The sequence below is a fragment of the Geotrypetes seraphini genome, chromosome 9, assembly GCF_902459505.1.
Source record: "Geotrypetes seraphini chromosome 9, aGeoSer1.1, whole genome shotgun sequence".
NCBI lineage: Eukaryota > Metazoa > Chordata > Amphibia > Gymnophiona > Dermophiidae > Geotrypetes > Geotrypetes seraphini.
Genome location: NC_047092.1, coordinates 127,339,199 through 127,354,941, shown reverse-complemented (window position 1 = coordinate 127,354,941; position 15,743 = coordinate 127,339,199). Strand labels below are relative to the sequence as shown.

The window sequence follows — 15,743 nt, the reverse complement described above, 5'->3', positions numbered from 1 at the left end:
CAGCCAGTGCAATTGTTCTAATAGCAGACTTGCCCTCTCATACCGATTCATTTTGAAAATTAGTCTGGCAGCAGTGTTTTGTAGTAGTTGTAGTCTCTTGAGTTCTTTCTCTGTAATGCCATAATATAATGAGTTACAATAGTCCAGGTATGGTATTAGGACCGATTGTGCTACTGGCCTGGGTTAGGATTGGTCTTATTGTCCTCAGTTGTCTCCAGTGGCGTAGCGAGGGTGAGTGGTGCCTTTTTTCAGGCACGAGCAACATCACGAACATGCTGCCCACGTAGTGTTGGCTATCCCTCTGACGTCACTTCCTAGGCATGGGACCTGGAAGTGACATTAGAGAGAGGTGATACCAATGTGGGCAGCAAGTTTGCAATGCTGCTCATGCAGGGGTAAAAAGGGATGAGAAAAGGGACGGGGCACACATGCATGGCAGGGAGGGGTTGGGAAGGAGTGGTTGGGGGGGGCAGAGAGGCTTCATCAAAGTCCACTTCTTCCTGACAAAAGCACACTGGCTCTTAGGAGGCATCCTTGTGACCTTTATGGGATCACTCACTCACTCTCCCTTCTCTACCAGAGAATAAGGCTTACAAGCATAGTCTGCTTAAAATCATTTCCATATGCAAATGATTGCAGCTGACATCACACTCGGGTTTCTGCAATCTGGTTCTAATGCAGACTAGAGGATTCTTTCCTTTTAATCATACACATCCATACCATGGATGACACAAGTGCTTTTCACCACTCTGCTTTCAATGTCATCTTCCACTTCTAGTTCATAATTAAAAGGAAATTCTAGCAGAAAACTATTCTGGGCTCCTAACTTCCCCAGCACTACTGCATTCCAACTGCAACTAGGTATTTAACCACTCTCTCCATAGTTCTAATTCTGTCAAGACTTACTTATGACTTGCAAAAATATGTTTCTCCAAGGACCTTCTTAGTATATTCAAGTAGGCTCCCTTCTTTCCTCTGGGCTTGGACTCTGGAAGTTCTTTCCACGTCTTTCCTTCTCTTCTATCCAATCTGCTTTTATACAGTGGTTGAGAAGCTTCTGGAGTATCTCCACCCTGGAACATATCCCTAACTCACAGGATTCCAGCCAGGATCTTCCCATGCTTCCCAGAACTATAAAGGACTAGTCCCTTGGAGCTGTGGTTCCCCTTGATGAAAGTCTTGCCTTCCTCGGTCCTACTGTTTAGATGAGGGCCACAAACGTCCCCCAATGGCCTCAGCAGCATATAACACCATATCCCGGCCAGCCATGGACATCAAGCTCCCTCCTGTGGCCACTGCGTTACATGACAGGCCCCTTGCCTGTCACAAGATCCAAGATAATGCAGGATCGTATAACGCACTCAAGGGTTGGATCTCATGCATTCTATTTTGTTATTACATTTGTTTTTATAAAGAAGTGTAGAAGATGGTCAAAGTGCAGCACATAAGCCAAACATAAAAAGAACACCAAGGGCTTTCAGGGTCAGGGACAATCAAGAGTAGTTTTATTGTTGAACCCGACATAGGCTGTGTTTCGGCATAATATGCCTGTGTCAGAGATCTATAGCACACGGAAACCACTCTTCTCCAGTTGGTTAAGGACCTGTGGCACGTTTTCATCTACTGCCCTCCATTTGGACTACGAAAGTATATGCTGACTGATTTAAGATAAGTTATTTATTTTTTTGTATATGCCACATGTATATGAGACCATCTGTTGTTATTATTATTATTATTATTATTGAATTAATGGAGGTAGAAGTGCTGAATAGATTTTTCTTGCCTTCCACTGGTTTTTAGAGTTTGTTCATATTATTGAGCACAATTAATTAAATCATCTTGTGTACTTATTTTTCTTTACTTGAATTCTCTTGTATGATTTGCATATGTATTTGAGAATTTAGTTATTTATTTCTTATCTCTCTACTATATTTATTTGTTGGAATAGCAGAGATATATACAAAACATAATATATCAAGAAACCAAGTACTAAATCATCACAAAACATCTAAAAGTATATAGAGAATACATTAAGGGGCTTATAATCGAAAGAGAAAAACGTCCAAAAAATGGACTAAGTCGGCACTTGGACGAACATTGTCAAAATACGACCAAGTGCCGATAATAAAAACGGGTTTGGACATATTTCTAAACAACCTAGGCCAGTGATGGCTAACCTTTTTGAGCCCGAGTGCCCAAACTACCGCACAAAACCAAAGAATTTCCTCAAAGTGCCAGCACGTCAATTAAACCTTAATAACAAGATTTTAGTATCTAAAAACTCTTTATAAAGTTGCCTGAACTATGTAACATCATTTTTAAAGGTTGGAATCTTTGTATTGTCAGAGAATCAATTTGATTCACAATCCTTTGGTTTTCATTTCAATTTATTGGCAATTTATAATGTTTTAATGATTTCATTCATGGGCCGAATACACACATACTTTTCTCTGTCGCCGCACTCTTTGACCAAAAGATTTGTAAGCCTGCAACCACGTCAAGGTAGACTCTTTCAGCAGCTCCCCTCCCTCCCCCTTACCTTTGTGGCCAAGTCAAAATGATCTACCAACAATAAAATTTTAAAAACACAAAGCACGCTGTACGCAGAGAAAATGTTAATTATCATTTATATTCCGCGGGTTTTCAAAGAGGTCAAGGCAGATGACTTTATGCAATGTCACCTCAGTAACAACTATACAAAAATAGACAAATATTCCCCCTCCCTTTTTACTAAACCGCGATAGCGGTTTTTAGCGCAGGGACCTGCGCTGAATGCCCCAATCTGCTCTTAAAGCTCATAGGCTCCCTGCGCTAAAAAACGCTATTGCGGTTTAGTAAAAGGGGGCCATAGTGCAAAATATAGACAGCATATATAAATTCTCAAAACGGACACATTTTGATCACTAAATTGAAAATAAAATCATTTTCCTACCTTTGGTAATTTCATTAGTCTCTGGTTGCACTTTATTCTTCTGACTGTGCATCCAATATTTCTTCCCTTTTTTCAGCCTCCTGTATGCTTTCTCTCCTCCAGACCTCATTCCCTCCCCAAACTTTTTCTTTGTTTCACCCTGCCCCCTTCTTTCTTTTTCTCTCTCTCCATACCCCCTTTCATTCTGTATGTCTGTCTTTCTCTCTCTCTCCGTGTCCCATTTTTCTTTGTTTCACCCAGCCCTCTTTCTTTTTTCTTTTTTTTTGGCTCCCTGTCCCCCCCCTTTCTTTCTTTCTCCTTGCCCTCCCCTATGCCACCACCATTGGGAAAATGCTGCCACCGCCACTGGGGAATAGGCTGCCACTGCCGCTATCGGGAACAGGCCGGCGCCGAGTTCGCCCTGCTTCTCTTCCCCACGGGGCCGACCAACTCTCGCCACTCGACGTCAATTCTAACATCAGAGAGGACGTTCTGGGCCAGCCAGGCAGCAATTGGCTGGCCCAGAACGTCCTCTCCGACATCAGAATTGACGCAGGTGGTGAGAATTGGTCGGCCCCACAGGGAAAAGCAGGGAGAACTTGGCACCGGCCTGTTCCCAATGGCGGCGGTGGCACTCAAGTGGCTAAAGAGACGCAGTTTGCCAGCCTAGGGAGAACACTGGAGGGTGGCCATCTGTGCACCCCCTTGGGGCGTAAAACCGGGGCAGACCGCCCCCCACCCCCACCTTGGTATGCCACTGTCTGTACCTCACTCCCTCCCTATGACCAAAAATTCTCCTTTCTTCTATTCCCCGTGTACACAACCATCTCTTTCCCTCCCTTCCTCTCTCCCAAGTCCTTGCCTTCTGTGTCCAAAAACACATTCCCTCCCCCACCTCAGCATCTCTTTCCCTCCCTTCCTCTCTCCCAAGTCCATGTATTCTGTGTCCAAAAACACATTCCCTCCCCGACCTCAGCATCTATTTCCCTCCCTTCCTCTCTCCCAAGTCCATGCCTTGTGTCCAAAAACCTATTCCCTCCCCCACCTCAGCATCTCTTTCCCTCCCTTCCTCTCTCCCAAGTTCATGCCTTGTGTCCAAAAACCCATTCCCTCCCCCACCTCAGCATCTATTTCCCTCCCTTCCTCTCTCCCAAGTCCATGCCTTCTGTGTCCAAAAACCCATTCCCTCCCCCACCTCAGCATCTCTTTCCCTCCCTTCCTCTCTCCCAAGTTCATGCCTTGTGTCCAAAAACCCATTCCCTCCCCCACCTCAGCATCTATTTCCCTCCCTTCCTCTCTCCCAAGTCCATGCCTTCTGTGTCCAAAAACCCATTCCCTCCCCCACCTCAGCATCTCTTTCCCTCCCTTCCTCTCTCCCAAGTCCATGCCTTCTGTGTCCAAACACCATTCCCTTCCCCACCTCAGCATCTCTTTCCCTCCCTTCCTCTCTCCCAAGTTCATGCCTTGTGTCCAAAATGCACTCCCTCCCCATTTTGTGTTCCCCGTTTGCCTCCCAGCCCATCTTAGCAACTTTCTCAGCAAAATGTAGCTCGAGCCGCGTAGGCTTGTCTTCTATTTCCTGCCTGTCCCACCGCGCACACATAGCCGACCAGAAGTCTTCCCCGACGTCAGCGCTGACGTCGGGGAAGATTTCCGATCGGCTGTGTGAGCGGCAGGGCAGTCGGAGTAGAAGACGAGCCTCGCGGCTCGAGTTATATTTAATCCCGCGGGTCCCCCATCGTCCCCGTTCAGCTCTCTCTCCTGTGCACCCCCTGGTAGTACTACCCTGATGGCGGCCCTGTGCGTGCCAGCTGCCAGGCCTTCGCGTGCCACAGTTGGCACGCGTGCCATAGGTTCGCCATTGCTGACCTAGGCCTTCATATTGCCGCTGAACGACCATAGTTAAACAGGGCATTTCAGAGGAGTGTCGAGAGCGGGAGTTGGGCGGGACGTGGTCTAAGTCACAAAAACCCACCTAAAGTCACCAGATAAGCACTGCAAACACATAGTACAGACCCACACACACTACCCCAATGACCCTGATCCCCCCACCCCATAAAAATCATAATCACATCTTTAAAATTCAGCCTCCAGACCATCATCACCTGGCACCCCGGCATAGGAAAGCCTAGTTGACCTGCACAGAGGCATCTTAAGCCATCTTGGGGGTGGGTTAGGGACCCATGGAGAGGAGGCCCCATGCCATAAGCCCCTGTAATCACTGCATTGATACTGAAACATGTGAACTCCCCTATACACTCCCAAAACCCTTTTGTACTGGCATATAAGTGGCTCTTACAGCCATAAGAGATATTATGGTGGTAGATAAGTGGGTCTAGGGGATTCTGGAGGTGGTTTAGGGGGGGCTCACTGTGACCTATAAGGGAGCTGTAATGAGGTGATAACATGGCACCCTTTTTGTGAAGTTTACAGCAGTGCCCTGTAAGGTACCCCACTATTTAGGTGCCATGTCTGGGTGTTCAGTCCATCACTTTGCAGACGCCTACAAACTTGCTTTTGTGCGTTTTTCACATGGACGTTTTTATTTTTGAAGATGGCCAAAAAAGGTAGACGTCCTAAGGACCAAAACTTATACCTAGGTCATTTTCAAAAATAAAAGATAGACGTCTGGCAGCTTTGAAAATGGACATTTTCTCTCCTGGGTTTGTGGACGTCCTGCCCAAAACATCCAACCTTAGACATTTACATCCTATTGAAAATGCCCCTCCACATGTGAAAGCCCAACACGTTCATAGCCATGCCCCCTTTTGAGATATGTGCCAAGAGACTTAGATGCTGTGCTTTATAGAATAGTACATATCCATATGTGCATGCAAATTTTAACAAAGCCAATTAACATAAAAAATTGCTAGCACCCAATTATTGGTAGTTCTGAGCTCATTATCCAGTTTATGTGCTAATGCCTAAATAAAATGCTCAAGCTCTTAAACATAAGGCACAGTATATGCAGATGTTTAGCAGAGTGAAAATTAGTTCAAAGTAGGGTTACCATATGGCTCCAGAAAAGGAGGACAGTTTGAGACATCCGGGTTTTACTTCCATTGAAAGCAATAGAAGTAAAATCCAGATATCTCAATTCGTCCTCCTTTTTCTGGAGTTATATGGTAATCCTAGTTCGAAGCCATCTAGATACTAGATCATTTGTGACAGGTACACACCTGGTGGTTCTGACCCAGGAGCACTTTTCACTGTTCCTGGCCTTCCTATGTCTTACTTACCATCAGTTAGTACAGGGGTAGGGAACTCCGGTCCTCGAGAGCTGTATTCTAGTCGGGTTCTCAGGATTTCCCCAATGAATATGCATTGAAAGCAGTGCATGCAAATAGATCTCATGCATATTCATTGGGGAAATCCTGAAAACCCGACTGGAATAGGGCTCTCGAGGACCGGAGTTCCCTACCCCTGAGCTGGTACAACCTTTTCAAAACAAGAGGGGTTTGCACACTGTTGTAGCAAACCAACCCTAGTTCCAACCAAAATCATATTCTGGCATCAACAATACTATTTATCACTTTCCTCTTGTACCTTTCTTTTCAGAGCACCTTCAGTTCTAGCTCCTAAATCATGTGGCATATACTATGCATACTTTGAAAACTAGATTCCCCCCCCCCCACCCCTTGGAAGCTAGTTTCTTCTTCTTTGTAGGCTTGTCTCCCACAACTCGTGGTGATCTAATAAGGTCTGTCAATGAATTACTTGCAGATGACTCAAAAAGAGCTTTAACTGACCTTAGAGCTATCAAGTGATCCAGCACTAGGAAGGAAACTAGTGGCCAGTTCTGGTTTTTGAACTCACATCCCAGCACCTTACATGATTTGCAGATCCTGCTTCTATCACTTGAAATCAGACCTGCAGGATTATTTGAAATGTCAAATCTGGAATGGCCTCAAATATTCCTCCTTGAATTGGGTCACTTGACATCTCTGCTTTTCTAGCACCACCAATTGCTACTTCCTTTCCACACAGATAGCCACCATAGAGAAGGCTGAGTTTTCTATTTCTGTCTTGAGAGATATGTCCACACCATTGCACTGCTCCACTAAATCTCCCATTTGTTTAGATATATGTATTTAGCCTCCCAGCTCTACTTTGATGCTTATAGAATTCATTAGATATTTAAACCTCTCTTTGCAAGTCTTTATAACTACAGTATTTTAGACATGCACCTAACACGATAATCTGTTCACCTCTAGAGGGAGCAATTCTATAACTTATTACTGCCATTTAGGCACCCCAAGGTCATGGGATGACAGTCTATTTTATAATGGCATCTAGGCTCCCAGTTCCTATATAGAATGCTAACATAACCCAGTATCAATGCATGTGCCCACAGTTGCACAAGCCATAGAACTGGCATAACTGCAAGTACATTAATGCAGCAGGGTCATGCAAAACTTATTTTGTAACATACATGTGTAACTGGGATCCCTACCACTCACTTCCTGCCCATGCTCCTCCTGCATTTATTTTACCCTTTGCCTTTGCACTCTATTCTACTTATGAACACCATTAAATAACTGCATTTATAAGTGTACACTTACTGTGAAAATTCTAGTATTCTGTACATTTATGCATGCAAGCAATGTGTAAATGCAAATGCCCAGTTATAGAATTACCCTTCACATATCTGGAACTAGTCTGCAATATACTTTTAAATTCCTTTTTTCAGTATAGTCTGTTTCTCCCTTGCTTCCAGTTTTGGGCTCCCGCGTTCTCTCTCTTCTCCTCAATCACTATCTTCAGTCATTTCTTTCACTTATCTGCCTATGAACTTTTCACTATGGGCAGCTCTATCCTTCTGCTTTTTCGTTGCTGGCTTCTCTCACTCTGATTAGCTGGTAGCTAGTTTCTTTAAAAGAGAATACAAGTGGGAGGAGAGAACTTGACAGGTTTTCTGTGGTATGATTGCAGCCAGTTTTTATTTCTGTCATTAAAAATGAGCTCTTGGCCAGGGAAGCAGACTTGAGAGCAGATGCAGAAAATTAAGAACAAAATGGATTTAATCTTGACACATTTTTAATGTTCCATGCTTAAATTCTTGGCAAAAAATGGGAAATCCAGAGTATTTAGATCAGAAAAGCATTTATTGTGACACAGATGTGAAAAAAGGAATGAGAAAGATCTGAAACTCCTACCAGCTGTACCGATGAGCAGCTCCCAAATCACAGTCCATTCCAGTTCTAGCAGTGCATGTGACACCTAGCCACATGCTTAGGGTTACCATATGGCTCTAGAAAAAGGAAGACGGATTGAGACATCCAGGTTTTACTTCCATTGCTTTTAGTAGAAGTAAAGCCAGATGTCTCAGTCTGTCCTCCTCACTTCTATTGCTTTCAATGGAAGTAAAACCCAGATGTCTCAATCCATCCTCCTTTTTCTGGAGCCCTATGGTAACCCTACACATGCCATACTAACTTTACCAATATATGCTACTTATAACCATCAAATCACACTCTATACCAGAGGTCAGCAATCTGCAGCTCGCGAGCCACATGCGGCTCTTCTGCCATGTGGTTGCAGCTCTCTAGGCAGCAGGCCCCAACCCTTTAATCTCCCTTCCCACTGTTATTACCTTTCATAAGAACATAAGAACATAAGCAGTGCCTCCGCCGGGTCAGACCATAGGTCCATCCTGCCTGGCAGTCCGCTCCCGCGGCGGCCCAGACTGGTCACGACCTGTCTGTATCACCAGAAGAGGCTCCCTTGCCACCTTGGTTTCTCATTTAAGTCCTGTCTTCCTATCGAAGTCTTAACCTTCCGGTCTTTCATGTTTTCTGCCCTATAATCATTGGAGTTCCTCCCTCCTTTCCCCTTGTTTCTACAAGTTTGTCAATTTGTCGTCTTTGATCATTTAAACATACTGTATGTCCTTCCCCTTTTTTTAGAATTGTACATCGCTTAGAAAGGGCTAGATTCACAAAGCAAACTGATCATGTACCGATCGGTTTGTGACCCCTTAGCAACCCCGGCCCGATTCACTTACCTGTCTTCTGACCATCCTACGATCCGCGCATGCAAATGAGGGTAACGGCATGCAAAGTAGGCAGGGACCCGATTCACTAAAGAAAACTCTGCAACACTGACTGGGCTGGCCAAACCAAAAAAAAGCGACTTCTGAGGACCAGTCGCTGAAGCACTATGCAACTACCCTGCCTTCTTCAACCCTGCTCTCTGCCCTGTCAGCCCTGATCTCCTGCTGCCCTGAATGTGCCTGCCTGCCTGCCTGCCCCGAACACACCTGCTTTCCAGCCCCGAACCCGAACACCCTGCCTGCCTGCCCCAACTCTCCCACCCTTCCCCGCACTGCAAGCCCATAGTTTTAACCCGTGGACTTAAGCAGGTTAAAACCACGGGCTCCCAAAAGTTCCTTGATCGCCTATTTTTTAAAAAATCTATGCCGGCCAGAAGTCCAGCACTTTTCAGGTTCCCTGGCTGCACTCAGTATAAAAAAAAATAGAAGAAGAAAAAAAAAACCCAAATAACTCCAATGGCCCAGAGGTCCAGCACATGCTCAGACCATCTACAGAGGGTCTGCGCATACGCGGGGATTGCTATAGAGTGATACGTGCCTGCAAAGGGGGCGTTCCTCCAATAGCCTTCATCTGCATGTTGGAGTTTGCTGAATTCATCGGACTTGCCCGGATCGGGACCGCCAAAGTTTGATAGGTGGTCAAGTCAAATTTTAAATAAAACTGGAAAACATGAAACTTGAATTAGTACTTCTGTTTTTACAAAGAGAGAGATTAGCAACTGGTAGACTCATATCACAGTGCGCACTGGAAATAGGTGCTAATTTAATCTGCTTTGGTTTCATTTGAGAAACACCATTCGTGTTAAATAATTAACAGATGCTTCTCTCTCTACATCAGAAATCTGCCCAGATTATATTGCACTTGGGTCAGACAAAACAAGCCAAAAAGTGTAACAAAATGACACACTTCCCTTTAGTTCTTTCGCAAAACCATGCACTTCTGTTTGGCAGCTGGGTGTGAAGACATAGGGTAGGTAAAGTGGTTTCTTGAAAGGGTGACAAGGGTTGAATGAGTCACATCTATGTGTGTCTTTGTGTCTTTCTGTGTGTGTTTGCCGTTCTCTGTGTGTTCATGTGTGTCATGTGAGAGGATATATGTGAAGAGGAAAGGAGATGGGACTTGATATACCGCTTGTTCTGTGTTTACACATTTTAGACAGGTTGAAACCATGATGATGGTGACACTGTTCACAAGTGTCAAACCTGTACAAATTTCATTTCATTTTGCTGCTTCAGAGTATATACTGTATATGTTTCTATGGACATAGTTTAACTCTACCAATTCAGCCTTTTCATGTCACACTGAAGCTGTCTGTTGGAAATACTTACTAGTCCAGTTTAGAGTTGCCAGATTTCCTCTATTAAAAAAGAGAACATTTGGTCCCACCCTGTTTTGCCCCCAGCCGTGCCCCGTTCCGTCTCTACACGAACCTCCCCAAGCTCAGGACCGCATCTGAACGGTGTCTGTGCACACTTGGACATTGACGCGATGACATTACACACATGCACGCATGTATATGACATCACTTCGACGTTAGCACGTGTGCAATTGCCCTCCAGACGTGGCCCTGAGGTTGGGGACTTTCAAAACTTGGACAAACTGCCGGGTTTTGGAAATCTCTCCAGGCACCCGGACAATCCTCTAAAAAGAGGACATGTCTGGGTTTCCTGGACATCTGGTAACCCTAGACCAGGGCCTGCCTCTGACTGCCTGGCTCTGTCATCTAACAAGATATTGTTTCTGATGTTCCTCTTACAGCTGAGGCGACCCCTTCCAAAGTGCGAGATATGGATTCTGCCCAGCAGCACCTCAAGCTCAGAGAACGACAGAAGTTCTTTGAAGAAGTGTTTCAGCATGATGTGGATTACTATTTTCCAATATCCCACCTACAGTTTGAGCATCGGAGGCGTGAGTATGAAGTTCTAAGGTTGCAGTTAGGGGGTAATTCTGTAAAGAGTCGCTGTAATTTGGAAGGCAAACATGTCCTAAATGCCAGCATTGTAGTCATTTTCAAGCATTTTCTGGCTATGTTCTATTCTGTAAATAAATCAGTCCATTCCTGCAAGACGTTACCTCACAAATTTGCCCAACTTCATTCAATAACTGTTAATTTTTTTATGGGTCCTCAGAGGGCCACCACGCACTCAATACATCTCATAGTGCGGGGCTTTATGCACCCTTTCGTCACTGGACCTAAGTTTTGTGTTATGTTTATCATAAATATTATTTTAGTGATTTAAGTATAAATATGCTAAAAGTACTTAGCTTTTGTATGACGCTAGTCGGGAGGGTAGAAACATCAGTTATCCAACATGTTTCGCCCATGTACCTCACAGGGCTTTATCAAGGCTCCCTCTCCCTAAAACAAATAAAAATATATATATTTTTCTAAATGCCTAGCCTTTTACCATATCACGACCTGAATAATTGCCCCTCATATTTACTAACAAATGCCTCCCCCAAATTTAGAGCTTGCCTATTGCAATGGATCCAAACAACGCTCACGGAAGGCCAATTCCCACAAGACCTAGGAGAAATCATAGTCACTCCAATACTGAAAGACCACAAAGGACCAATAGACACCCCTTCCAACTACCGACCCATAGCCTCTATTCCATTTTATGTTAAACTAATAGAAGGTCTGGTTGCCCAATACCTCACCAACTACCTTGAAGACCACAACCTACTCCACCCAACTCAATCAGGGTTCAGATCCAACCACAGCACTGAGACACTGCTAGCCTCCCTTCTAGATACAGCCCGACAACACCTTAGCAAAGGAAGAAGGATGCTGATAATTCAACTAGACCTCTCAGCCGCATTTGACCTGGTTGACCACAGTATACTTCTTCAGATATTAGAAGCAATAGGGATCTCAGGCGGAGTATACAATTGGTTCCAAGGATTCCTCAAAACAAGAACATACAGAGTAAAAACAAAAGATCTAATATCGGAAACCTGGACCAATCCCTGCGGAGTACCTCAAGGCTCACCACTCTCACCCATGCTCTTCAATGTCTTCATCGCCTCCCTTGGTACCCTATTAGACAAACTTGAAGTAACCTCATTCAGCTATGCAGACGATATAACCATACTCCTTCCCTTTGACTCACAAGACCCCACTACAACGGATAACCTGGTAAAAACCCTAGAAATAGTGGAAAACTGGATGACAGAACACAAACTGAAGCTCAATCCAGACAAAACTAAATTTCTACTGCTTGAAAAAGACAAAACCCCCTCGATAACAGAACTAGAAATAAAAACCACCAAATATCCTATACAGACCACTCTCAAACTCCTTGGAGTAACAGTAGATAGATGTTGCACTCTTCAGGTGCAAATCAACAAAATCACACAAAAAGCATTCTTTACCATGCGCAACCTTCGCAAAATTAGAAAATTCTTCGGCAAAGAACAATACAGACTCATAGTTCAATCCCTAGTCCTAAGTCTACTGGACTATTGCAATATCCTCTACCTTCCTGTCCCACCTACCTAACAAAACAACTACAGACTGTCCAGAACACTGCCCTCAGACTGATCTATTCCCTTCGAAAATTTGACCACATCACCAACGCCTTCCTAGATTCACACTGGCTTCCAATACAAGCCCGCATCCAATTTAAGCTATATTGCATAATATTCAAAACATTAAACGGAACGGCACCCTCCCACTTAAACAACCGCCTAAATAGGAACCTCTATTCCAGACAAAGGAGAACCCAGTCCCCTTTCTCCTACCCCCCTTATAAAGGAACTAAGCGCAAAAAGATGTACGACAACCTACTAGCAACACATGCAGCTAAACTGGACCCCTCCATCACCAACCTACTGACAGCTTCAACTGACCTCAAAGCTTTTCGAAAAGAAATCAAAACCATACTATTCAAGAAATACATTCTAATTTCCTAACCCCACTCCTCTCCCCTCTCTCCCCTTCTTAGGATCCTCCCTTCAACATGTGATTTAGACCTAACGCCTTTAACTGTATTCCTCTTCCTGAAAACGTCCAGCTATCGTTTAGATGTATTAGGCCCTACGTCGTTAATTGTATTCCTATTCCTGGAAATGTCCAGTTATCTTTTTGTTGTAATCCGCTTAGAACTGCAAGGTACAGGCGGAATAGAAGTCATTAATGTAATGTAATGTAATGTAATTACACATATTAAGTGTTACCATATAAGCTTATAGTTATTAACCTCTTACCGTTCATAACCAAAATCTCCCACCAATGCGTCAAGAACGAAATGGCGGTCACGCTCTTGATCAGCTGATTTATACGCACCCACGACAACCACGTCCCACACTGTCAGGGACGTCATTGTCTGACGTAGATTTTTCTAAACCTTACTCCTCCCTTTTGTTTTGTTCATATTTATATAATGTATTTGACAGGACAATATCAACAGTCACCCCCCCGGAGACTAGATCATATTAGTGAAGCCCATTCCAGCTCGTTATTCAATCCCTTAGGAGCTACCGTATTCAGGCGGTAGATCCATCGCTGTTCAGATAGATTTAACCTCCCTTCCCAATCCCCTTCCAGTTCTTTTCCATTCATACACTCTATCACTCTCCATTTTAAATGTTGGATGCCATGGCCCTTATCAAGCCAATGCTGGACTATAGGGGCTTGCAGCGTCCCAGTGTTAATACGGGATTTATGTTCGTTCAGGCGTACATTGATAGCTCGCTTAGTTCGGCCCACATACACCAGATCACAAGGGCAGACTATGATATATACCACCCTAGTAGTTTTACAGGTCTTTACCGTGTATCCTGATTGTGGGTCAGTCCATTGAGCCCCCTCCAACGTGAGATCACACCATTGACACTGGTGACACTTACTATGCTCCACATATTCTAATGGACGTTCTACTTTCCTAAGAGTCTCTCCGATGGTCTTACCTCTCCGGTATGAGAAAAGGGGCTGCTCAGAGAAAATCTCATGTAAACCTAATATATGCCCGTGTTGTTTAATAAGAGAGGCCAGCACCCCCGATGCCTTTGAGAAAGGGAGGACACAAATCATCCTCCCTTCCTCCTGAACTCGAGGTTTCTCAACAAGTAGCAGCTCCCTATGGGCATACCGAGCCCTCAAGTAGGCCCGTCTGATGGAACTTCTAGGATACCCTCTCTCTAGAAACCGTCTTTCCAGATCCTTAGCTACTCTTTTAAATTCCTCTAACGAGACCCTCCGCACTCTCAAATACTGGCTGATGGGCAAACTGTATTTCAGTTGGTAGGGGTGATAACTATCAAAATGAAGGAAGGTGTTGCGGGCCACCGGTTTCCTGTACAAAGTAGTTTCCATTCTCAAATGGTCCTTGCTTATAAGTATGTCCAAAAACTCAATTTGGCTTTTACTGAAATGAGGAACAAACTGTAAATTAGGGTTCAAAGTGTTAATCCAAACACAGAATTCCCCCAGACACAGTATGTCCAAAAACTCAATTTGGCTTTTACTGAAATGAGGAACAAACTGTAAATTAGGGTTCAAAGTGTTAATCCAAACACAGAATTCTGTGTCTGGATTAACACTTTGAACCCTAATTTACAGTTTGTTCCTCATTTCAGTAAAAGCCAAATTGAGTTTTTGGACATACTTATAAGCAAGGACCATTTGAGAATGGAAACTACTTTGTACAGGAAACCGGTGGCCCGCAACACCTTCCTTCATTTTGATAGTTATCACCCCTACCAACTGAAATACAGTTTGCCCATCAGCCAGTATTTGAGAGTGCGGAGGATCTGTTCCTCGTTAGAGGAATTTAAAAGAGTAGCTAAGGATCTGGAAAGACGGTTTCTAGAGAGAGGGTATCCTAGAAGTTCCATCAGACGGGCCTACTTGAGGGCTCGGTATGCCCATAGGGAGCTGCTACTTGTTGAGAAACCTCGAGTTCAGGAGGAAGGGAGGATGATTTGTGTCCTCCCTTTCTCAAAGGCATCGGGGGTGCTGGCCTCTCTTATTAAACAACACGGGCATATATTAGGTTTACATGAGATTTTCTCTGAGCAGCCCCTTTTCTCATACCGGAGAGGTAAGACCATCGGACAGACTCTTAGGAAAGTAGAACGTCCATTAGAATATGTGGAGCATAGTAAGTGTCACCAGTGTCAATGGTGTGATCGCACGTTGGAGAGGGCTCAATGGACTGACCCACAATCAGGATACACGGTAAAGGCCAGGGCAAATACGACCTGTAAAACTACTAGGGTGGTATATATCATAGTCTGCCCTTGTGATCTGGTGTATGTGGGCCGAACTAAGCGAGCTATCAATGTACGCCTGAACGAACATAAATCCCGTATTAACACTGGGATGCTGCAAGCCCCTATAGTCCAGCATTGGCTTGATAAGGGCCATGGCATCCAACATTTAAAATGGAGAGTGATAGAGTGTATGAATGGAAAAGAACTGGAAGGGGATTGGGAAGGGAGGTTAAATCTATCTGAACAGCGATGGATCTACCGCCTGAATACGGTAGCTCCTAAGGGATTGAAAAACGAGCTGGAATGGGCTTCACTAATATGATCTAGTCTCCGGGGGGGTGACTGTTGATATTGTCCTGTCAAATACATTATATAAATATGAACAAAACAAAGGGGAGGAGTAAGGTTTAGAAAAATCTACGTCAGACAATGACGTCCCTGACAGTGTGGGACGTGGTTGTCGTGGGCGCGTATAAATCAGCTGATCAAGAGCGTGACCGCCATTTCGTTCTTGACGCATTGGTGGGAGATTGTGGTTATGAACGGTAAGAGGTTAATAACTA

The 15,743-nt window shown here is 44.3% G+C and overlaps 1 protein-coding gene across 2 annotated transcripts in view; it reads left to right on the top strand.

The window, feature by feature from the left end:
• The window catches only part of LOC117366816 (dysbindin-like), an 85,885-nt gene that overhangs the window by 55,608 nt on the left and 14,534 nt on the right, over positions 1-15,743 (top strand). For both annotated transcript variants that reach the window (XM_033958730.1, XM_033958731.1), the window contains exon 2: positions 10,723-10,872. In XM_033958730.1, the coding sequence (XP_033814621.1) occupies positions 10,723-10,872 (150 nt within the window). The remainder of the gene's footprint in view (positions 1-10,722; positions 10,873-15,743) is intronic.